General features: G+C 37.4%; 1 protein-coding gene across 1 annotated transcript in view; it reads right to left on the bottom strand.

The window, feature by feature from the left end:
• iars1 (isoleucyl-tRNA synthetase 1) overlaps nt 1–26,426 on the bottom strand; it is a 118,987-nt gene that overhangs the window by 55,297 nt on the left and 37,264 nt on the right. Inside the window, exons 12-15 of the mRNA XM_061888025.1 lie at nt 21,933–22,024; nt 21,132–21,230; nt 8,806–8,932; nt 1,468–1,541 (exon numbers count right to left, since the gene is read on the bottom strand). Coding sequence (XP_061744009.1) covers nt 1,468–1,541; nt 8,806–8,932; nt 21,132–21,230; nt 21,933–22,024 — 392 coding nt within the window. The remainder of the gene's footprint in view (nt 1–1,467; nt 1,542–8,805; nt 8,933–21,131; nt 21,231–21,932; nt 22,025–26,426) is intronic.

Here is a 26,426-nt window from a genome sequence, read left to right as displayed (position 1 = left end):
CGCCGCCCGGAGCCGTCGCTTTTTATTTTATAAAATTTTATTTATTTTTTTCTAGTCCTTCACTATCAATATCATCATCCACGAATCTCTCATCCCCGATTAAAAATTAATGGGGAAATTGTAGTTTTCTCGGTTTGAATAGCTCTTGCTGTTGGAGGCTCCCATTTAAAACAATGTGAGGACGTGAGGAGCCCTCACCCTTGTGACGTCATCATCTGTGACTTCCATCAGCACCAAAAGTTGCGATCTTTATCGTCGATGTTCTCTACTAAATCCTTTCAGCAAAAATATAGCAATATCGCGAAATGATCAAGTATGACACATAGAATGGACCTGCTATCCCTGTTTAAATAAGAAAATCTCATTTCAGTAGGCCTTTAAAATCCTTTCCATTTCTCAAAAATCAACAGTGCGCCTTATAACCCGGTAATTCTGGTTGTGCTTACCGACCTCGAAGTAATTTTATTCAGTACATGGTGTAATGATAAGTGTGACCAGTAGATGGCAGTCACACATAAGAGATATGTGTAGACTGCAATATGACGCCACTAAACACCAAAACTTTAAATGTCCTGTTGAAAATAAAGAGCATTACACACGGCACTCAAAAATCTGGCAAAAATGTTTTATTATGACTTTGAAGTCGCGCCGCTTGATGGATTGTCGGCCCATTACAGCTACCGTAGTCAGAGATACAAGTATTACTATGGTGTGTGTATAAGGTAAGACATTATCTGGCGCTTAGTTTCACAATATTATGCAAAATCAACTTTTCTTACCTTCTGGTACCTCCTGATATGTATTTAAGACCTGAATAAGTCCTCAAAATTTGCGCAAGTCCGCCATTGTAGTCATAAGCTTCTTCTTATTCCCTACCTTCTCGTTATGGGACATTCACCCTCTGCTGCTGCCATTTCTAATATAAAGTAGCGTAAAGTTCTAACTTATATCTCGCAATGGAAGCACTAAAAACTACCAGTGTAGTGGGTTGGAGGGTTTTTAACGGGGCACATTTCCGGCGCCGTTGTTGCACTAGTGAGCCACGGATGAGGAGATGCTGCTCAGTTGTTGATTGAAGTAAAGTCTGAGTGTCATTAAAACAGTTAGCTCAATCTTTTGACACTTCTTCCACTCCCGTCCTTGCACGCTTCACCGTTACAACAAAAATGACGGGGAGAAGTCGCTGTCGAAGTTGAGCCACGTAAATATGACCGCCCACAAAACGGAGCATCCGGGAGCGACTGTCAGAAAGCGGCTCGAAGATGATGGGTAAAACATCACCTAAGCAACATTTTGACCAAAGAACCACCATTACATGTCACGTAGAAAAATATCAAGATATGACCTCTTTAATGCGCCCTATAATCCAGTGCGCCTTTAGTATGAAAAAAGACCTGACTAGACCCACTCATCGCCAGTGTGCCCTATGGTCCAGAAAATACAGTACAGACTTGAGTGACGACTCACCTCTCCCGATGCAAATCAGTTACCCGGACGCCGGTCAGCTCCTCCAGCTCGGCAATGGAGCCGACACACACCATCTGATGAAAGAACGAAATAGAAGGAATACTGAAAAAGGCTGCAAAACGAAACCGCATAATCTTTATAACACAATTAAATTATAATACAATACAATAGAACATAATACAATAATAAATAATTACACAATGAATGTTTATTTATCTTAAGCTGTGATGTTGAGAGGATTTCAACGTTGTGAGTGCCTGGCACCACAAGTAGTGATTTGAGTGGGTCCCCGGAAAATTAAAAAGGTCCCAAATTAAAATGGTTTATTTATTTTAATTTCTTAGGTACGGTATGACATGGTTGTAGTGAACTTATATAATATTTTCTAAATGTGTCTGAAATTAAACAAATAGGACTCTTCTTTTTTACTTGAGAAAAACAGGATCTTGTATACAAAAAAGATGGTGACTGCACCTCCAACTATTTTTTAATTTTAGCACGTACCCTAAACATTATATTTGATATATTGTACCAGAAGTTTATTTCGTTAAAACAATATTATTCAGCATTATTGTCAATAAACGATATTGTCAGAATTATTTAGAGACCAAATGAAACACTAATGCAATCACAGTATATAATAATAATAATAATAATAATAATAATAATAATGCAAGTATTCCTTTCAATAAACTATTGTTTCCCTTTTAGTTTTTTTACCATTGTAATTGCAAGGTCAAGAACTTTGCAATGCTCTTCACTAGTGAGTCGCGACGAAAAAGGCTCTCTCAGTGCACCCTGGGTTGCCAGGTGTCGCGAGAGAAACAAGCAACCAGCGATATGAAAACAATCCAAAGAGGCCCGACAGGCAACCCGCCATAATGTAAAAAATGTACATACCTTTATTATTGTAATATGCCTACGCAACAGTAAAATAATAGGTACAGTTAACATAATACATATGAAAAACTTGAGATTTTTACACACTGCAATGTAGGATTTTTACCTAAGTGGCTATTTTTAGCTTATTAATTTGTCTTTTTTGGGACAATAAGACACATTTCCTGTTAGCCCAGTGCGTCTCAATTATTTTCCGTTAAGCTCCTCCTAAAAAAAGAAGGAAATGCATTTCCCTCCTGATCCCAATTCTCTATAAATAGTAACATTTGTCTATAAAAATGTTATCTAGAAGATTTAGAAAATATTCAAAGTGCAACAAATTGCCTGAAATAAAAAAAATACATCCTCATTTAACCTATAAAGATTGCTGAGATAGGTGCCAGCGCCCCCCGCGACCCCAAAGGGAATAAGCGGTAGAAAATGGATGGATGGATTGTTTGACCAACTTGTACCATTTGATACTTAAAAACAACATTCAATATGCCCAATATATAATACAATCAAATGCATTAGCAACATTAACTCACGCGCACAATATCTAAAACACGTTAACTGACAAAACAAAAATCCATATAACAATTTGAAGAAGTTAGGATTAATGGCTACAATGAGTAACTTTTGTAGGGCATAGCTTTCCGAAGCAGGGTTTGAAGTATGATACTGATAAAGTATGTAACTCGGGGTCCCCTGCCTAAACATGCCTAAAGTCACTTAAATAAGCAGACTTGGCAACACAATGCATCTGCAGTGGGTAAGTTAGCGGTTCCACCTCCGCCCACCAGGACAAAGACTGTGGATGTACAAAAGGATTAATTCCATTCATTTCATTCTGCTATTAAATATGTTTGAAAGCAAGAGGCCAAGAAAAACAAACACACAAAGACTATGGCAATTTATCCAAGCCGGCAAAGTTTTTTTTTTCCCAACGTGTATACAATTTGTCCACAATTTTTCACGAGAAAAATGACGCGTGTCCGTGGGACGAGTGGAGAGTGACTTTCCTGCGTCCTTTCAGATTTTGATGCGTCAGGAAAGCATGATGCTTGCCGTGCAACATCGCTGGCCTTAGGCATTAAAACCAACAGGCCGTATTTGCAAAAAGTGATAATTGGATTTTCAAAATGAAAAAACGCATATATTTTTTTTTCAATCTTGAATAATAATTTGGAGTGCATGTTAAAGTGGAAAGTAAGAAGCTCTTGATTTAAACTCAAGGCCCGGGGGCCAGATATGGCCCGCGACATTTATCCGGCCCACAAACACCTGGAAATGATGTGTCAATAAAGTACTTAATATTTTCTCACTAAATATAATTGATGTTTTTCATTTTGTCAGAAAACTATACGTTCTGATTGAAATTGCATATATTTTGAACTTAATAGTATCCAATATTGCAACAAATAATACAGTACATGATCACTTTCCAAACATGTTTTTGTCTAATTAAAAATACTTAACTTTACAGCAAACTATCCATCAAATTAATAAAAATGACAATACATTTTACGTTGTTCTTCACAGCATATTACTGTAGATTGAAAAAACTACTATTGTTTTTGCGTCAAAATTCTGTTGTCGTCTAAGCTGCCAGTTTTTGACTAAAATCTACAGTTGTTTTTAACGTTGTACCACTGTACACAATCAGGGGTGTCAAATGTACGGTCCGAGGGCAGGATCAGGCCGGCGAAGAAGTTTTATCCGGCCCGCGGGATGAGTTTGCTATGTATAAAAATTAACCTGAAATACTTGAATGAAAGAAACATCTGTTCTAAGTGTGTCCACTGGATGACGCAATAGCAATTATTTTTATCTTTGTAGATGATACTACATATGTACAAAATAAACCACATGTTAGTGCACCAGTCGAGGAAAATAGTCAAACTAATCAAATTACATACAGTAATTTGATTTGAGACCTTTTTTTTTTTATCTTTATCTTGATAGATTGAGAATTAACACAAATGAGTTGACTGATGAACCCAATCACATAAGTTATACAGAAAATATAAATAAAGACAAAGTTAGAATACTATTAACTGCAAAATGTAAGTATAAAAAAAATACAATATTAGGGTTTGTGCAATTTCAGAATGTGCTTGTCCTATTTTTAAACAAAGAAAACCATCTGAACTTGTCTTTATTTTTAAGTAATCGTGCCGGGATTTTACCAGTCCGGCCCACTTGGGAGGAAATTTTTCTCCATGTGGCCCCCCATCTAAAAGGAGTTGGACACCCACTGCTATAAATTGAAAGACGGTACATCCGTTTTTCCGCTGGAAAAAAAACCTATACTGTTTTTCCACTAACAATATAATATTGGAAAAAACTATGTAAATTTAACATAAAAATGTTGGCAACTAAGCTGCCAGCTTTTTCCGTAACAGTGATAGTGTTTTTCCACTTACTGTAAAATGTTGTAAAAAACAAACAAAAAAAACGCCATAATTTACAGTAAAATTATGTAAATGTAAAGTTATTTACTGCAAAATGTGCAGTCTACTTAAAACGATTTATATAATAATAAAATCCAGAGGCAAATTCATAGACACTGTTACAAGCGGCCCTCTGATGGCAGCCATAACTGCCAAGTGGCCCTCAATGAAAGCCAGTTCGACACCCCTGTGTTGGAGCATCTGCAGCATGTCCCTAAACAGACTTCTAACTAGGCCCGTGTTAAAACACCTTCAGAGTGACTTTAAAAAGTAAGGTAAAGTGTTTAATCAGCTCTCCGCAGAGAGCCGACCTATGGATTCTGCTCTAGTTTTGGCAGCACAAGGTAACATGGCCCAGATAGACAGGGCTAAACCTTATCTGACACTAAGAGGCCACAGGAAGAGGAGCATGCAGACTGCTCTCACTGGACCTGAGAGTAACACATATTGAGGTAATAGAATTATACAGGCAACCACAAAGAAAATCACTTTTTGGGCTGCGTGTGTGAGATTTTGCTGGTGTGAGCTAAGGAGGCACCAGGGAGCAGCAGTCTTCTGGAAACAGCCACAATTCTATTTCCAGCAAGCAGGTCGTGAGCTGCCACTCTTTCAGCTGAGGGAACGGCTCTTTTTTTTTCATCTAAACCTCAAACAACCTAATTCTGACAGCTCTGTCCTGTCCAGTGCACTTGATATGTCAACGACGATCCACATGCAACACATTTCTCTCATACTGTCCTCACTACTACTGTAAGTTTTCTCATCCATTTTCCACCTCCTATAGTTTCAGGATGGGTGGTCTACAAAAGCAAGTAACCGCAATGGTCACCAATAAGGGCAGGGTCAAAAACAACTTTGGCTGTGGGCAACCTCCTGATGTAGTTGTTTTACTGCCTCCACAAGATGGCAGTAGCATGCATTTATAGCAGGGGTCACCAACCTTTTTGAAACCAAGAGCTACTTCTTGGGTACTGATTAATGCAAAGGGCTACCAGTTTGATACACTTAAATACATTGCCAGAAATAGCAAATTTGGTCAATTTACCTTTAACTCTGTGTTATTATTAATAATTAATGATATTTATCTTTGTTGAAACACCGATCATCTTAATGATTTCTCACAATAATTAAATATTTTTGATGACATGTTTTAAATAGGTTAAAATCCAATCTGCACTTTGTTAAAATATATAACAAATTGGACCAAGCTATATTTCTAACAAAGACAAATTATTTCTTCTAGATTTTCGAGAACAAAAATTTTAAAAGAAATTCTAAAGACTTTGAAATAAGATTTAAATTTGATTCTACAGATTTTCTAGATTTGCCAGAATAATTTTTTTGAATTTTAATCATAAGTTTGAAGATATATTTCAAATATTCTTCGGCGAAAAAACAGAAACTAAAATGAAGAATTAAATGAAAATGTATTTATTATTCTTTACAATAATTAAAAAAAAAAAAACTTACTTGAACATTGATTTAAATTGTCAGGAAAGAAGAGGAAGGAATTTAAAAGGTAAAAAGGTATATGTGTTTAAAAATCCTAAAATAATTTTTAAGGTTGTATTTTGTCTCTGAAATTGTCTTTCTGAAAGTTATAAGAAGCAAAGTAAAAAAATAAATACATTTATTTAAACAAGTGAAGACCAAGTCTTTAAAATATTTTCTTGGATTTTCAAATTCTATTTGAGTTTTGTCTCTCTTAGAATTAAAAATGTTGATCAAAGCGAGACCAGTTTTCTAGTAAATAAATCAAATTAAAAAAATAGAGGCACTGGTAAGTGCTACTATTTGAGCTATTTTTAGAACAGGCCAGTGAGCGACTCATCTGGTCCTTACGGGCGACCTGGTGCCCGCGGGCACAGTGTTGGTGACCCCTGATTTATAGTATCTTGTGTGATCAGCTCTGGTTGTGCTACTCTGCATATGCGTTTTAAATTTGTACTGTTTACAATGATTTCATCAGTACTATTAATGCTGGCTCAGCAGTTTATTCATGAACCATTATAACAAACGTATCAAATCAAGGCACAGGGGCCAAATCTGGACTGCCACATCATTTAATATGGTCCGCGAAAGCCTGGCATCAATATGTATCAATAAAGTACTTGATCTCAAAATATTTTATCTTTCCATTTTAACAGAAAAAAATACATATACTGCATGCAATTGCAAATATTTTCAACTTGAATAATATATAATACAACACTTAATACATTATCATAAAAACCCCAAAAGATGTTGTGTAAATTGTAAATAAAAACAAAATACAATGATTTGCAAATCCTTTTCAACTTATATTCAATTGAATAGACTGCAAAGACAAGATACTTAACGTTCGAACTGGAAAACATTTTATTTTTTCATGTATTAGCTCATTTGGAATTTGATGCCAGCAATTTGTCTCAAAAAAGCTGGCACAAGTGGCAACAAAGACTGAGAATGTTGAGGAATGCTCATCCAACACTTATTTGGAAAATCCCTCAGGTGAACAGGCTAACTGGGAACAAGTGGTTGCCTTGATTGGGTATAAAAGCAGCTTCCAGAAATGCTCAGTCATTCACAAACAAGCACGGGCGAGGGTCACCCCTTTGTGAACAAATGTGTGAGCAAATTGTCCAACGGTTTAAGAACAACTTTTCTCAATGAGCTATTGCAAGGAATTTAGGGATTTCACCGTCTACGGTCCACAGTTTCATCAAAAGTTAGAGAGAATCTGGAGAAATCACTGCACGTGTGCGATATTACGGACTGCATCGAAAGGCGACATCAGTGTGTAAAGGATATCACCACATGGGCTCAGGAACACTTGAAAAAAACACTGTCAGTAACTACAGATGGTCACTGCATATGTAAGTCCAAGTTACAACTCTACAATGCAAAGCGAAACCCATTTATCGCTGGGCTCGAGCTCATCTAAGATGGACTGATGCAAAGTGGAGAAGTGTTTTGTGCTCTGATGAGTCTACATTTCAAATTGTTTTTGGAAACTGCAGACGTCGTGTCCTCCGGACCAAAAAGGAAAAGAACCATCTGGATTGTTATAGGCGCAAAGTTGAAAAGCCAGCATCTGTGATGGTATAGGTGTGTAATAGTGGTATGGGTGTGTATTAGTGCCCAAGGCATGGGTAATTCACACATCTGTTAAGTCACCATTAATGCTGAATGGTACATACAGGTTTTGGAGCAACAAATGTTGCCATCCAAGCAACATTATCATGCTGCTTATTTGAGCCAGACAATGTGGCTTCATAGTAAAAGAGTGTGCGTACTAGACTAGCCTGCCTGTAGTCCAGACCTGTCTCACATTAAAAATATCTGGCGCAATATGAAGCCTAAAATACCACAACTTATGCATATTCATATTCACTGTTACGAGCGGCTCTCTAAGGCCAACCATAACCCAACCCTCAATGAAAATGAGTTTGACATCCCTGAATTACATCAGTTTTGTTACAACAATGTTGGGCAATATTCTTGTTAACAAATGACCCTTTGGTCAAAGAAAGCTATGTTTTCATTCTACTTTCTCATGCACAGCAACTCCAAGAAAATGAAACAATTCCTTGCTCCAATTATTGCCTTCTTCCAAAAAAACCAACATCTTAGGCAAATAAACAGCGGAGCTGAGTAGAGCATACAGTAACTTCCTGTTTATATTCCGTTATTTTGTAAGCTGCCTTCACGAGTAAGACGTAAACAACATTATGTTTTCCTGTTTGCATTATTCATGTGGCGGTAATAGTGCTGAGGAGGTACACAGTGACGCTACAAATTATAGGAATTATGGTCACCAAACACAAAGTCATGCATGATAAAAAGAGAAACACAAGCTTCTAATAATGAAAACTACGATTGATGATGCACAACTTTAGGTTAATTGAGCTACATCAAGTATTTGAGACAATAAATACATTATCCTCCATATCAATTGGTAAAAAAACAAAACTGCGTGCTTTAATCCCGCAAGTCATATCTTAGCAGTTTTTTGTGTTCTTCTGACCTCCTCATAGTCTTCGCTGACCCACATGGGAATTGGCGTGCCCCAGTAGCGGTTCCTCGAAATGGCCCAGTCGCGGGCATCCCTCAGCCAGTTGCCAAAGCGCTTCTCACGCACAAAATCTGGAACCCTGCAAAACATGGAAGATGACCTGAGTGCTTTTGTGTTTTTACAGTATTCACAGTGTTTCACTTTTTCCACAGTATATTATGTTACAGCCTCATTCCAAAATGGAATCAATTCATTGTTGTCCTCAAAGTTAGACACAAAATACCCTGTAATGACAATATGTAAGTTTTTTTTTTTGACATTTTTGCAAATTTATGAAAAATAAAAACTAAGAAATCATATGTACATACATTCTTAATGTACCTTTGGCAGAAATTATAGCCTCAAGTATTTTTGAATAGGATGTTACAAGCTTGCCACACCCATCTTTGGGCAGTTTTCTCAAGCTCCATCAGGTTGGATGGGAAGCGTCGGTACACAGCTATTTATAGATCTCTCCAGAGATGTTCAATCGGTTTCAAATCTGGGCTCTGGCCGGGCAACTCAAGGACATTTGCAGCATTGTCCTGAAACTATTCCTTTGACATCTTGGATGTGTGCTTCGGTTCATTGTTTTGCTGAAAGATTAACTGTCCCCCAAGTATGAGTTCAAACGCACTTTCGTGGGGATTCTGTACATGGCTGCATTGATCTTTCTCTCGATCCTGGGTAGTCTACCAGTTCCTGCCGCTGAAAAACAACCCCATATCATGATGCTCCCACCATCATTCACTGTAGGGATGGTATTTGCCTGGTGATGAGCAGGGATTGGTTTCCTCCAAAAATGACATTAAACGAGTTACATTTTTGTCTCTTCAGACCAGATCATTTCATTTCTCATGGTCTGAGTCTTGCAGGCGGCCCAGGTGGGCTGCTATGAGCTTTTTTAATAGGCAATGGCTTCTGTTTGTCCACTCTACCATACAGGCCTGATTGGTGGCTTGCTGCAGAGTTGGTTGTCCTTCTAGAAGATTCTCCTCTCTCCACGGAGGAATGCTGTAGCTCTGTCAGTGTAACCATCAGATTCTTGTTCACCTTCCTGACTAGAGCCCTTCTCCAGTCAGTTTAGTAATATGCCAACATGCCCATAATATGAACTTGATGAGAAGTGTTTGATTGATTGAATGAAACTTTTATTAGTAGATTGTACAGTTCAGTACATATTCCGTACAATTGACCACTAAATGGTAACACCCGAATAAGTTTTTCAACTTGTTTAAGTCAGGGTCTACGTTAATCAATTCATGTTACTGTTGGGAGATGTGGAACTTTTATTCCTCATATAAAAAGTTACTTGCTTTCATTTTTACTTTTCATTATGCCATGCAGTGATGCTCAGATGGTGTTAGAGGGGGATAAATTGTCTTCAGTATCCCCCCCATTCGCTAAGCAACAAGTTCATCAATTCCCATTTGTCGGAGGCATTTCTATTTAGGCCCCCAATATATCAATTTAATGATTTTTTTGCTAGTCACCTATTCTCAATCCACTGCTTCCAGCCCTCACACCCTCCCTTGTTCATTGCTTCATCCAAATGTAGGATGTAAAAGTGTGTTGTCTAGAAGAGTCACAGAAGTGTCATTAAAATATGCACTACTGTGACGAATAAGGCAGAGATGCTAGGGGTGCATGCAGTAGGGAGCAATAAGGACAGACAAGGGACCCTGGGTTGTGTTAGCAGGCATAAAATTATTTAAATACGCTTAAATAATTGGACAGCGGGTGAAGCAGCAGTGAATGATGAGAAGAAATGGCACAACGTTTTTCAGAATACGAATGTGTTATTTTGACCTGAATGTATGACAACTAGGGGTGTAACAGTACACACAAATTTCGGTTCGGTACGTACCTCGGTTCAGAGGTCACGGTTCGGTTCATTTTCGGTACAGTAAAAAAAAAATATATATATATACATTTTTTGATAATTTATTTAACAAATTTGCAAAATCTTCCACCAAAAATATTTTGATGTGAAGTAATCGGAAACTTGGATAGGTCAATAATTCATAATAACATTGATTTTGATTCAATATTATGTTTTGAGCAATGACAGTTTGAAAGAAAAAAATAGCTTTGTTTAATTAGACGACGTTGCAACTTTTTCTAAATTACATTTAGCCTTTAAGCTTTTTTATTTCACTTTTGTTTATGTTTTTGTTTATTTTAATAGTATTTTAAGAATGTGCCATGGGCTTTTAAAACATTAGGTGTGCCGCAAATGGCCTCCGGGCCACACTTTTGACAGCCCTGCTATAGAGATTAAAAAATTAAATCAGAGCCTGGCGACCCATGCATCTTTATCAAACCTCTCTCGCTCTGTCTGTCTCTGTCCCTCCCTCACGAATGCTGCTGTGTGCACAAATTGTCTTGTTTTGAACCCCTTCTTAACCTTGAACGTACATTGAAAATACACGCAACCCTAACTTAAAATGCCGGACATTTGAGGCATTTAAGAAACTCCACCCGGACAGCCCCGCAAAAGAGGACATGTCCGGTGAAAAGAGGAGGTATGGTCAGTCTATCATAGCCCAGTCGTTGCTAGCATGCCGTGTGTTGTTTTTTTGATTGATTGAAACTTTTATTAGTAGATTGCACAGTACAGTACATATTCCGTACAATTGATCACTAAATGGTAACACCCGAATAAGTATTTCAACCTGTTTTAAGTAGAGGTCCACGTAAATCAATTCATGGTGCCTCGTAGGGGTGCAACGGATCACAAAACTTTTTTCGGATCAGCAAAAAAAAAAAAAAAAAAAAAAAAAAAAAAAGACAAGACAAATAAACAGAAGTTTTGCCATTTTGTTTTGTAACACTTTCAAATTATTAAATTAAAATATATAAAATCTAGTTCAAGTGCACAAGGCATAATATCTTCTTTTTAACATAATTAATGAAAAACAGTGCCACATAAAAAGGGATTTCTCCTTTCCTCCACTGCTTGTGTCAGTACCTGCACAAGGTGACTCTTGTAGAGGGGACGTGTCTTCTCATCTCCCATTCTGCTGTGATGAAGTGAGCGCTTATGGTCATAGTTCCCCTGGACCTCCACCCTTCTGTCGTGAGCGCAACAGATGACGCTCGGGATAGTTCATCCACAACATTTTTCTTCTCTTGCTCATAAAAATCTGGCACAATCTTATCGTTGAAGTTGGTGCGCGACGGGATGTCGTAATGTGGCTGAAGCACTTTCAGCATGTGTTTAAAACCCTCGTTTTGCACAATGGAGTCTGCACCTATAAACACACCGATTAAATGGCACAGGGCGTTCAAGTTCCTCCGTTACTCCGCTCGCCATTACCACGCTGTGCGAACACCTTTTCTTTTTTTTTTTTCCATAAATCAGACCGCGGATCATGTGTGTGCCGAACCGAAGATGTTGATCCGAACGGATCACGGATCAATGTAGATCCGTTGCACCACTAGTGCCTCGGTGTGCACTGTTTAAAAAAACGTGCGCTACTTAATATGTCCGTGTCGTTCGGTACACCTCCGAACCGAAATTCCCGTACCGAATCGGTTCAATACAAATACACGTACCGTTACACCCCTAATGACAACCCTAAAACATTTTTTTCAATAATTAGCATATTTTTCCGACTATAAAGATGCACTTAAAATCTTTTCATTTTCTCAAAAAACGACAGTGCGCCTTATAACCCGGTGCGCCTAATGAACTCAATAATTCTTGTCGTGCTTACCGACCTCGAAGCAATTTTATTTGCTATATGGTGTAATGAATGATAAGTGTACTTGTACACTTGTACTTGTACCATATGGCTCAGCAAGAAATCTGCGTTCAAAGAACTCCGGCTTATTAGTGATTCGGGCTCCAGTACTCTGGAATGCCCTTCCGGTAACAGTTAGAGATGCTACTTCAGTAGAAACATTTAAGTCCCATCTTAAAACTCATTTGTATACTCTAGCCTTTAAATAGACCAATTTTTTATACCAGTTGATCTGCCGTTTCTTTTCTTTTCGCCTCTGCCCCCCTCTCCCTTGAGGAGGTGGGGAGGGGAGGGGCACAGGTCCGGTGGCCATGGGTAAAGTACTGGCTGTCCAGATTCGGGACCCGGGCTGGACCGGTCGCCTGTGCATTGGTTGGAGACACCTCTGTGCTGCTGACCTGTCTCCGCTCGGGATGGTCTCCTGCTGGCCCCATGATGGACTGGACTCTCACTCGAAGTCAATTGCATCCAGTCTCCCCTTGAGGGGGGAGGTCACTCACATCTGTGGTCCTCTCCAAGGTTTCTTATAGTCATTTACATTGAGATTCCACTGGGTTGAGTTTTTCATTGCCCTGATGTGGGATCTGGACCGAGGATGTCGTTGTGGTTTGTGCAGCCCTTTGAGACATTTGTGATTTAGGGCTATATAAATACACACTGATTGATTGATTGAAGTGTGACCAGTAGATGGTAGTCACACACAAGAGATTATTACAGACTCCAATATGACACCAGTAAACAACACCAAAACTTTAAATGTTCCATTGAAAATAAAGAACATTACGCATGGCCCATTAAAAAATATGTCAAAAAGTTTCAGAATGACTTTGAAGCCGCACCGCTTGATGGATTGTCGGCCCATTACGGCTACAATTGTCAGAGATACAAGTGGTGTGTGTATAAGGACAGCAAAATGGCACCCATTAGCAGACATTATCTGGCATTTTGATTGGCAATATTATTCAAAACCAACTTCTCTTACATTCTGATCTGTATTTGAGATCTGCATAAGTCCTAAAAAATGTGCGCGAGTCCGCCACTGTAGTCTGTGACGATACTGTAGTCGATAAGCTTCTTCTGTTTCACTATATTTTTGTCATGGGACATTCACCCTCTTCTGTTGCCATTTCTAATACAAAGTAGTGTAAAGTTCTTACTTGTATCTCGCAATGGAAGCCTTAAAAAAAACTTTAGTTATTAGAGAGTTCCGGTCGGACTGTTTTTCACGGGACACATTTCCGGCGTTGTTGTCGCACTAGTGAGCCACGGATGAGAAGATGCTGCTCCGATATTGATTGAAGTAAAGCGTGAATGTCATTAGAACAGTTAGCTCCATCTTAGCACGCTACACCGCTACAAAAAAAGATGACGGGGAGAAGACACTGCCGAAAGTGAGCCACGTAAATAAGACCGGCCACAAAACGGCGCATCCGGAAGCGACTGTCAGAAAGCGGGTTGAAGATGATCTGTAAAACATCATCCATGCAACATTTTGACCAAAGAACCACCATTACATGTTATGTAGACCACAAGGAAGTGTTTTACATTTAGAAAAAAAAAATAATAATATGACTCATTTAATGCGCCCTATATACCGGTGCGCCCTATATGTGAAAAAAGATTAAAAGTAGACCAAGCGGTAGAAAATGGATGGATGGATGGATGGTGTTCATGGGCAGTGTGTACGCCTTATAATCCAGTGCGCCCTATGGTCTGGAAAATGTAGTATAATTTGCCAGGTCAAATTATTATTTATTGTTTGTCAACTTCAAAGTAATGCACTTTCCGGTACAGTTTCTTAAATGTTGATTCGCCGAAGGTTTTATCGATCACAAATACCGCATTTATTTTCTTTTGTGTTATTTTTTTAATGAATTAAGAAACGTTTGACAACCTTTTTCCAAAACACAATATAGAATGTGAGGTATAACACGATAATGCATACAGTCATCATTTCTTTTCAAGAGAGTTACAAAAAAGTGGCACCCCATAAATTTACTGTGGGGCCCAATTGTTATGACTTGATGGGGTCATTTTGAAGATTCCTAGCGCCAACACTGTGATTGTTCATGTTTTTTCAGTTAGTAGAGACTGGCGTCCTATTGTATTGTGCATTACAAACTCAAAAGCCATTGAGCTGTTGACTCAGAAGCTAGCTTACAGCCGATCTGTTATTATGGTAGAAAACCAAAACCTCAGCGTTTGCTCTTCCAAATAATGCCACTACAGCTTGGTTATTACGCAGGTTACGGAACGGAACAGAAATAAAGTAATGACGTTTATTGAATGCATTTTAGAGTGATTTAAAAGCAGAATATATTGCTACCATTAGCTGCACTGCTCGCCATCTACAAGGAGCCGATTGTTATCAATTAGAATTAGAAAAAAAAGTGTTCTTGTCTCGCGTAAGATTGTCAAAATGTTTAAAAAGTGCAGTTCAGCTTTAAAATCTAGTTACTTCTGCTGTAAGATGGTTCTAGCTACACGTCTGTTAAAATGTAATAGGCACTTAATCTCGTGTTTTTATATACTTCAACTGAGTTTGGGGTGATGCTACACATTTGGGTATCGAATCCAATGTTTCAAGTTTCAAGTTTATTCACAATGCCATATAACAATTACAATAGTGAATGTCATCATTTAAAGATGTTTAAAGATGTTGGTACGTGATGATACTAATAATAGTAAAGATTATTTAACGATTCAATTTTGATTTTAATTAGAATGTCCGATAATATCGGACTGACGATAATATCGGACTGCCGATATTATCGGTCGATAAATGCTTTAAAATGTGATATCGGAAATTATCGGTATCGGTTTCAAAAAGTAAAATTTATGACTTTTTAAAACGCCGCTGTACGGCGTGGTACACGGACGCAGGAAGAAGTACAGAGCAGCAATAAACCTTAAAAGGCACTGCCTCTGCGTGCCGGCCCAATCACATGATATCTACGGCGTTTCACACACACAAGTGGATGCAAGGCATACTTGGTCAACAGTACGGATGTTACGTGTTACCGTAACACAACAGAAGAAATACCCAGAACCCCTTGCAGCACTAACTCTTCCAGGGCGCTACAATAATCACCCCCGCTACCTCCTACCCCGCCCACCTCAACCTCATGCTCTCTCAGGGAGAGCATGTCCTAAATTCCAAGCTGCTGTTTTAAGGCATGTTAAAAAAATAATGCACTTTGTGACTTCAATAATAAATATGACAGTGCCATGTTGGCATTTTTTTCCATAACTTGAGTTGATTTATTTTGGAAAACCTTATTACATTTTTAAATGTATCCAGCGGGGCATCACAACAAAATTAAGCATAATAATGTGTTAATTCCACGACTATATATATCGGTATCGATTGATATCAGAATCTGTAATTAGGAGTTGGACAATATCGAAATATAAACACAAAAGCCATTATCGGACAGCTCTATTTTTCACCCAAATATGTGAAATTACATAATCTCCCACGGCACACTTGAAAAACACTTGATTTATAGGATATATTGTCTATATTGTGCAACCCCTGCCCTAACTAATAACAGCTAATTGTAGCTTATTTTATGGCTATTTGAGGAATGTTTTTAGTGTCTGGGTTTTGCATTGGGAGCGCAAAAAGGGCTAAGTCCAATGCCATTATACTTTCCTTACTTTTATTGCTCAACATCATTGCTGGGCTGTATCATTACTCCATTTGCTGATAATCACAGTAAATTCAACTACAGAATCCTTGGCAAAGGCACCCTGGCTTTAAAGTAGAAGTCTTAATACAACATCCTAATACAATGACGTTTGTAGAGTGGCAACAATGAGAATGATTGGACTAATGAGGAAAATCAGACTATTTGTCGTTATATTCAACAACTGGAGAAAAAGTATGGCCAAGAATTAGTTGCCCACTGATTTACTTGGACGAATGCCAGAATAAGTCCTAATAGGTAATTAGGACTTATTCTGGTGTGAGAAAAGAGACAAGTCGAGCAAATCACTTAAGGGATATGTTAACAAGCACTTTGCGTTCCTGAAGGGGGTTCTTTTTAGCCTCTGATCATTGAGCGTGAATGTGATGTGATTTTTTTTTTTTTAACATTCCATGCCAATGTTGATGATCTGGGAAAAGTTCGGTGACAGAAATCTTTCCGCGTTGAAAATCAACAGGAGCAGACGTGGCGGGCCTAATCACAATGCCTCTTTTCAAATAATTTAACAGGCGCTGGAGAAAGTTTTTTTTAATTAGAAAGTTGCATATATTTGAGCGTAACAGTTTCCATTCATAATCAAATGATTTTGTTCCGTTTGCAACTCTTCAGAGATATTTCAACAACAAACTGCAATATATGTGTGGACAAAAAATACGTTAATATTTCTATCATGCAACATTTTTAATATAATTTCATTGAAACATGAAAAGCTGAGTAGCTACAACATTAAATAGGCATCACATTGAACATTAAAAGATGTATTGACCTACATTCCAACAACATTTAAATGGATATGGAGTTTTTAACTGACGCAATAGTCCAGCTTCGGCCAGACAGGTACAGTTTACACATTATTTCAGCAAGAATTGGTTGTTACTGATTAATGTGCAATTATTTTGGACACACTGTATAGAAACATCAAAAGAAATACAGTCCTGACCTTGAAGGGGCACAAATATGTAAAGCCAACTTTCCTTACCTATTGGTACTCGCTGTTGTGGATTTGGGAGCAACACAAATCAAATAATCAAACCATGGAGACATTACGGATATATTTATGAAACAATTTTGCCTTCAGTCACACTTCTGGGAAACAAAATGTTTGGAATTTGCCCAAATTGGCGACGTTTTTGCCATTAATCCATTTGCCATTAATCAGACCTCGGATAAGCGAAAGAAGATGAATGGATGGATGGTAGAAATGTACCCAAAGTCCTTTGCGTTGTAGTACGACTGTGTAGTCAATAAAAGTTTTCTTTTTCTCTATCCTCTTGTTGTGGGGCAGACTGCCTCATATAAAACCCAAAACCAGTGAAGTTGGCATGTTGTGTTAATGGTAAATAAAAACAGAATACAATGATTTGCAAATCCTTTTCAACTTATATTCAACTGAATATAAGTTGAACGATCCCAAATACACAGCAGCAGGTACAAATAGGTAAGAAAAGTTGGTTTTGCATAAGAGCTCTCCCCTTTAAGGTATGGCAAAACATGAACAGTTTATTTTGAGGCACTTCTCTTTTTTTTTTAATTACCTTGCACTGCAAACCTAGCTGACTTGCTTGAAGCTGAAAAAGCAGGTGTTGAGCAACTTTTGTGAGATGTTGCATGCTGTTGCTGGTGTTACCCTTTCTTGCGGTTATACAAAATGTAATAAAAAAAAACAAATCTTTTAACATCTTTTTGAATCTTTGTTTCACCCAAATTACATATAGTATAAATAAAAGTATTGATGAATATCAGTATCAATGCAATCTTAACAATATAATACAGCACAGGCCAAAAGTTTTGACACACCTCCTCATTCACTGCATTTTCTTTATTTTCATGACTATTTACATTGTAGATTGTCACAACAAAACTATGAATGAACACATGTGGCGTTATGTACTTAACAAGAAAAGGTGAAATAACTGAAACCATATGTTATATTCTAGTTTCTTCAAAATAGCCACCCTTTGCTCTGAATACTGCTTTGCACACTCTTGGCATTCTCTCGATGAGCTTCAAGCGCACATGTGAAGTGAAAACCATTTCAGGTGACTACCTCTTGAAACTCATCGAGAGAATTCTAGGAGTGTGCAAAGCAGTAATCAGAGCAGAGGGTGGGTATTTTGAAGAAACTAGAATATAAAACATGTTTACAGTTATTTCACCTTTTTTGTTAAGTACACAACTCCTCATGTGTTTATGCATAGTGTTTATGCCATCAGTGACAATTTACAATGTAAATAATCATGAAAAAAAAGAAAACACATTGAATGGGAAGGTGTGTCCAAACTTTTGGTCTGCACTGTACATCCCTGTAGAAGACACTGCAAAAATTATTCCAAATATAAATGACTAGCATGCAGAGCAGCAATCATGGTAGGAAATCCCCGCACCATGACAGAACAGTCCTTGAACAGTGAGTTGAAACTGCTGCTGCAACTACGGAGACGGATACAGTAACCAACCACCAGCATGAAACCAACTTCACCACAAACCTCAATCACTCTCCAAAGTAAATGTTGCACATTCTCACTTTATAAAAACTACTGGAGTTATTTGGAGTACCTTCTATTGTATGTTATAAAAAAAACTTAATCTCTTTGGGGAAATTAAGTGTCTGTAGCAGCAAAGGAAAAGGAGGACAATAAACAGTAGCAAAGTTAAAATATAATACAATAAAAATAGAAAGGCTCTGGTAACACAGAATGTAGTATCTGTGTATAATCTGTGAATATGGTATTGTTTTTATACAATGCTTTTAGATAAAAAGTTTTTGTTTTCAAAAGGCATGATACATGTCATATTGTGGCGCTTTGGGGGGGACAAGCACGGTATAAACTGATTTAAATGTGTTTTTTTGGCCAGCGCATGTGTTTTCGCTTACGAGAGTGGTTGTGAAATTTGAGATACTACTGTACATTATATTTACATGTCTGCACTCTGGAACACAACAAAATACTTTTAACACTGTAAATTTAAATAAAATACACAGAGATGGTTGGTTGCTGTAAACTTAATGTAATGTAAACTTCAATGCTTTTAGCCCCAGAGGATAGAAATGTATCCTATACAGTAGCGGTGTCTGCGTCAGTCTTGGCCTTTGTATGTGTGTGTGCGTGTGTTTTTTCACCTTCCTAGCGACTAGTCATTCATCTCAGTTTGACAGTCCCATTACCAGCAGCTCAGAAAAGAGCACTGGGAGCACCTGGGGTAATACAACTTGGTTGGCAAGCCATCATGCAGACTTTGACTCCACATCCTGCTATCCCTATGTAGCATCCTGCACAGTTACTGTATTTTCCAGACCATAGGGTGCACCGGATTATAAGGGGCACAGCTGATGAATGGTCTATTTTCGATCTGTTTTTCAAAAGGCACACTGGGGCGCAACTAAAGGAGTCTTTTTTTTATTTTTTCTAAATGGAAAACACTTCCTTGTGGTCTACATAACATGTAATGGTGGTTCTTTAGTCAAAATGTTGCATAAATGATGTTTTACAGATCATATTCAAGTCGCTTTCCGACAGTCACTTCAGGATGCGCCGTTTTGTGGCTGGTCTTATTTACGTGGCTTACCTACGGCAGCGTCTTCTCCCCGTCATCTTTATTGTAGCGGTGTAGCGTGCAAGGACGGGAGTGGAAGAAGTGTCAAAAGATGGAGCTACCAGTTTTAATGGCATTCAGACTTTACTTCAATCATTTAATGGACATCTTAGCAATGGATTGACTGATTCCTGAGCAGCATCTCCTCATCCGGAAACAACAAGGCTGGAAATGTGTTCCACAAAAAAACGTTCGACCGTGACTCTCGAATAACTAAAGTTCTTTGGGTGAATAATGTAAACTCACTACACTGGTATGTTTTAGCGTCTGTGCCAGCAACTTGAGGGTTGCAGGTTCGATTCCCGCTTCCGCCATCCTAGTCACTGCTGTTGTGTCCTTGGGCAAGACACTTTACCCACCTGCTCCCAGTGCCACCCACACTGGTTTAAACGTAACTTAGATATTGGGTTTCACTATGTAAAGCGCTTTGAGTCACTAGAGAAAAGCGCTATATAAATATAATTCACTTCACCTCACTTCACACTTACATGGCAAGTTTACTGACAGATATAAGTAAGAACTTTACGCCACTTTATATAAAAAACCGCAACAGCAGAGGATAAATATACCATAACAAGAAGATAGGGAAAAAGAAGAAGCTTATTGACTACGTTGTCAGCACAGACTACAATGGCGGATATGCGCAAATTTTCAGGATTTATGCAGATCCCAAATACAGATCAGCAGGTACCAGAAGGTAAGAAAAGTTGCTTTTGCACAATATTGCGAAACAAAACGCCAGATATGTCTTACCTTACACACACACCATAATAATACTCCTATGTATAATGCGCCGACAATCCATCAAGCGGTGCGGCATCATAGCTTACCAAAGTCGTGCTAAAACATTGTGGTAGATTTTTGAGCGCTGTGTGTAATGTTCTATATTTTCAATGGAACATATAAAATGTTGGTGTTGTTTACTTGAGTCATTTTGTCATCATATTCCAGTCTACACGTATCTCTTATAAGTGAATGCCATCTACTGGTCACACTTATTACACCATGTCCCAAATAAAATTGCTCAGAGGTCAATAAGCAAAACCAGAATTATGCCATACATTAAGCGCACCAGGTTATAAGGCGCATTGTTGACTTTCGAGGGAAAAAAATATTTTAAGTGCGCCTTATAGTCGGGAAAATACGATAGTTCCTGTTGTTGTTTTTTTTTTGATGGACATTTTAGCAATGGATTGACTGATTCCTGAGCAGCACTTACTCATCGCATGTTATATAAAAATAGTCTCACCAGTAACATTGTCCATTGTTGTCAAGAAGTTTCTGGACCATGTGTTCCACCCGGATAAACCAACTGGGCACAGCTTTGTAAATCAGGGGCGTGTCTGACCTACAAATAAAAAAATCAACTTGAGGCTGTTGGGTGAACAAAACATTACACATTACACAAAGGCTGCAGGTATCAATTATGTAAGAATTCAAGTAATCTATCAACAGTTTGTTTGATTAATCGGAATAAGCACACTTTATAGTCTTAATGCGTATTAACAAAACAAAAAGTCTAAAAAGAAAATTGTTTTACAAGTACATCATCAAAATTGATATTGCACTTTTATGATGTGAGCATGTTTAAAAAAATATTAAATCAGATGAGGGATGGGCAGATGTCCGCTGTTGACCACCATACAGATCACAGCACCCCCAGGCCACCGCTCCAATGTCTGCATATTTTAAAGATCCACGCACTCCATAAATCCTGGATTTTATAAACTTTTATTAGTAACACTCATGATTAATCAAAGCAGTAGAATATAAATCAAAGCTCTTTGCTAATCGAATTAATTGATTGTTACATTACAGTTAGGGACATGTTTAACTGCTACTAATATATGCACGTGTCCAATTATTATTTTACTTAATCACATTAAATCATTAAGTACTTTAGTAACAGAAAACAGCAGAGGAAGGATTAACATTAACTATGATTAATTGATAAGTATTAATTGATATGTATTTACATATATATTTTTTAATATCTATGTAAATGTTCTCATAAATTGGTGAGTTGCGACTAAGTCCATCAATGCCTTACCTCCAGCAGAAGGGGTAACTATGTTTGAAAGAGCTGGCGTTGACCAGGCGACCATTCTCCTTCAGCCACTTGATGATATTCTTGTCAGCATCCTATAATAACCAAAATAGACATTAATTTTAGAAGGATTATGCAAATGTATGTGAGAATGTATTCTGTTTTTATTTACTATTTACACTGCGTGCCAACTTCACTGGTTTTGGGTGTTGTAGATTTGACTTTATGTGTGGCCACACAGTGAAAAGTATTATTTTTGAGACTAAAGATTAAACAATATGGATTGCAGTACAATACTTTTTTGGGGGTACAGTGCATATTAATGATCATCTGCAACAATACAGGTGCAAAAATGCCAGATTATAGCGCAACTACTAATTTACATCTATTGTCCCCAGGCAGGTAACAGAAATAAAAGAACAAATACAGAAGCACAAATAAAAGATTACTGTTCATTCACAATTGAAGTTAAAAAGTGGCTTTGGAGCAATAAAGCTGCTCACACGGTCACTAAGGTGGGCACTATGTTTGACAGATCAACTTAATGTGTATTATATTTATCCATGAGAGCATTTTTGTTGTAAATTGTGAGGTGTGTCTGTTAAAATCATGGTTGTTTTTACAAATGATGACAGTATTAATAAAATATGTATGATTCAGATTCTGATGTAAAAAAAAAAAAAAAAAGAGTATGTATTGTCTTTGTGTGATGATGTACATGAGGTGTGGTTGTATTGTATATCAAGTATGTGTACATGAAAGGCCATTTTAGGACTTTTCTTCATTTGATTACATACTATAGTATGATTTTATTGTCATAATTTTATTGCATGATTTTTGTATCCCTTTACTTTAGGTAGCCAGGGACTGCAGGTGGAAATTAGCTATAATCTAGTACAGAACATAGCTGTCTTTGAGCTTAATGTTTTTGTGCATTGTCCCTTCAAATAAAGACTAAAGACTAAACTAAAAAATAAAACAAACATCACATTAAAAAAGACATGGTACAAGTGGTCACAGACTTGCTTAAATTCCATCCACTTGTTAAGGCTCGTCGTGCATGTCTGTGATATTCTGATGGTGAGTGGTAGAGCGTTCTAATATTTAGTTGCCCTGACAGAGAAGTGTACATCAATAGGGAACCTCAGTCTCCTCCAGCTGTTGCGCCTGTGCCAATCCCACCCACACACTTTTTAGTGTAATAAACTCATCCTAAGGGGGTGCGTCAAGTTCATGCAGAACTTTAAAAACAAGGCATGCATTTTTAAAAAGAATACAATTATTAAAAAGTTTAAAAATGTATGTTTGTTTAAAACAATGCAACAATTAAATGGATGTTGGTTATCTAAAATTCTTATAGTTTCATAAAAAGAGAGTCAATTGGTTTGATTAAGACCAAGTTGTTATGCAATATTCAATGTGTAAAAAACCTTCAATGCAAGAACATCCTTGCAGCGTTTAGTGTCATGAAAGGTGTCACCTGTCTAAAATGTTGGACATCAAAATTGACTGTTTTTGTGATTTGTTTAACATGTACTCTGAATGTTATGTTGAGTGCAATGTCAACCCTAGATTTCAAAATTCACTAACTAGAGCGAACTCCAAACTTTCCAGAAGGATGGTGAATTTACTAATGTCATACAAGAGACCATCTGCTTTGCATTACTTGACAAAAAAACAAATGATACATTATTTGTACAAAGAACTGAATTGAATAGTTTTATTTGATTGGGATGGAGGTCGGCAACACGCGGCTGTCGAGCCACAAGCGGCTCTTTAGCGCCGCCATAGTGGCTCCCTGGAGCTTTTTAAAAAATGTATGAAGATGGAAAAAAATTACAAAAAAAATATATTTATTGTTATTATATGGTTTCTGTAGGACGAAAAACATAACAAATGACACTTTAACTTCCTAATTGTTGGAAATCCCACTGTTTACATTAAACATGCTTCACTGTACTTTGTTTACATGTACAACTTTCTTTGATGCTGCCACAGAAAGACGTGTTTTATGCCACTCCTCCTTTGTCTCGATTTGTCCACCAAACGTTGTATGCTGTGTGCAAATCCACAAAGGTGAGCATTGAGCATGATTGCAAGCTAATTGATGCTAACATGCTATTTATACTAACTGTGGGTACATAATGCATCATTATGTCTCGTATATTATGTATATTTGATGTCATTTTATTTGTAGTTTCCGTTTCCTTCAACATGAACACACATCTATATACCTTTGGTCATTCTAAGCCACTAATTTCCAGGATTTATTACACCCACCGAAAAGCCTCTGTTTTAGTAATGTTTTCCAATGTTGTAAAAATGTGTAAAATAAATATTACATTTAAACATTTCGGTCAACGAACACGTGCATCAGCCTGCGACACATAGTCATTTTGATAGTAGTCTAATATAGCCAATATAGACACTTACATCATGTGTTGCCTTCATTATAACACTTATATAAGGCTTTACATTTTTTGCGGCTCCAGGTATGTGTATTTTTTTGCACCGATATGGCTCTTTCAACATTTTGGGTTGCCGACTCCTGGATTAGGATAATGCATATTGATCAACATTTGAGCAAAGCATCACAGTAAATACGCCAGAATTAGCTACAATAGCTAAACTTCATCTGTTGTCCTAACAGGCACCATAAAAACACATTTAAAGACAATATCACACATATTTACAGGCAATCTCATACGTACATTTACAATAGATATTGGCAAGTACACAACACAAGATGTACAGCTCAGCATGTACATTACACATGGGTACAAGAATGGTTTGTCATTAACCACTATTTTTCTAAAAGTTGAATAGTTGAAACACTAAATAATGAGCTGGTAGTGTGTTTCATGCATGTGTCCCTCTAACTGAGACAACCATTTGACTAAATTTAGTCCTGCGTCGTTAAATTTTACAATCACCCCTTTTAAACGCTCTAGTATTGACTCCATTGCAGGCAAACTGACAACTAAAATGTGAACATGTTTTATTCATTTTAACAACAGTTCTCAGTCACGATAGAGCGGATTGGTCATCATGATTGGTCAAATACTGCCATTCTTGTTGTTATTTCAACTAAATATGAAAATACTTAGCTCTCCAAAATATAATTGTGCTACAGTACTTGATGTAATAAGCACCAATTTAAAGATATTGCAGTCTTCTTTTGCAGTCGCCATGTCCATCTTCCTTTGATGGTCTAACAATATTCATGAGCTAATTAGCATGACCATTTATATGAATAATTGTGGGAAGAGTAGTGGAAGGGCACTGGGGACTTGTGGGAACTATTCTTACCGCAATTCCCTGCAGATGTGATTTATAATGAGAGCAGTGCGTACAAGTGTGCAATCTGATTTTTTCGTCCGTACCCACATACTCAGGTTTTTGCTTGCTTACGCAATGTATTACTTCGAATCCACCCACAGTTTTAGAAATGATGACCCGAGATGAGAAAAGACATCAAAAACTGCCCAGCAGCTAAGAATTTTTTTTTTTTTTATCACAATCTACCAGTTATTTCACAGATATAAAAATGTTTTCTTTGTCGGCCACATGATCTGATCAAGCGTTTGATTCTATAAATAAATATGGCCATGGGCAAAACATGGCAATTTTAAGCATACAACAGCCCCATGAGTGAGAAGTTTAACCCCCATACCGTCATATATGAGGTGGTAGGGGTAGGTAGTACGTCAGAAAGAGGTCACTTTTTGGCGGGCAAAACAATTCAGTGGGCCCCTGCCCTGAATTGTCCATAGGTGTGAATGTGAGTAAGATTATTTGCCTCTGGTTATGTGCCTCGCAAATGGCTGGGTGTACCCTAGGACAAACAGTATAGAAAATGAATAGATATTTTTTGTTCTTGACTCTTTTCTTAATAAACACAGTATTTTCCCCAAAAATGGTATGTCTTAAATTTTCGAATAAATATATATGCGGTAGGAAATGGATGGATGGATATATGGGTTATACTTGTATAGCGCTTTCTACCTTCAAGGGTATTTAAAGCACTTTGACACTATTTCCACATTCACGCACACACACACACACAAACACACCTATTTGTATAGATAAAATATATACATATGTATACACATATATACATATATACATATATATATATACATACACACACACACATATATACATATATACATACATACATATAAACACACATACGTATACACACACATATACATTCCCACACACACACACACACACACACACACACACACACACATATATATATACATGCATATATATATACATACATATATACACATACATACATACATATACACACACACATACATACATACACAATTTTGTTATTTTATTTTTTATTTTATTATTTTTTTGGTATTTATTAAATCAACTGCATTTTTTCTGAAAAAAAGGGTCACCTTGTATCCTCGAAAATATATTTTTTTTGTAATGCAATCTACCACATTATTTTTCTTGAATGGAGGGTCGTCTCATTTC

The sequence above is a fragment of the Nerophis ophidion genome, linkage group LG02 (assembly GCF_033978795.1).
Source record: "Nerophis ophidion isolate RoL-2023_Sa linkage group LG02, RoL_Noph_v1.0, whole genome shotgun sequence".
Taxonomy (NCBI): domain Eukaryota; kingdom Metazoa; phylum Chordata; class Actinopteri; order Syngnathiformes; family Syngnathidae; genus Nerophis; species Nerophis ophidion.
Note: the sequence above shows the minus strand (reverse complement) of the source record. Positions and strands in the feature narration are given on the sequence as shown.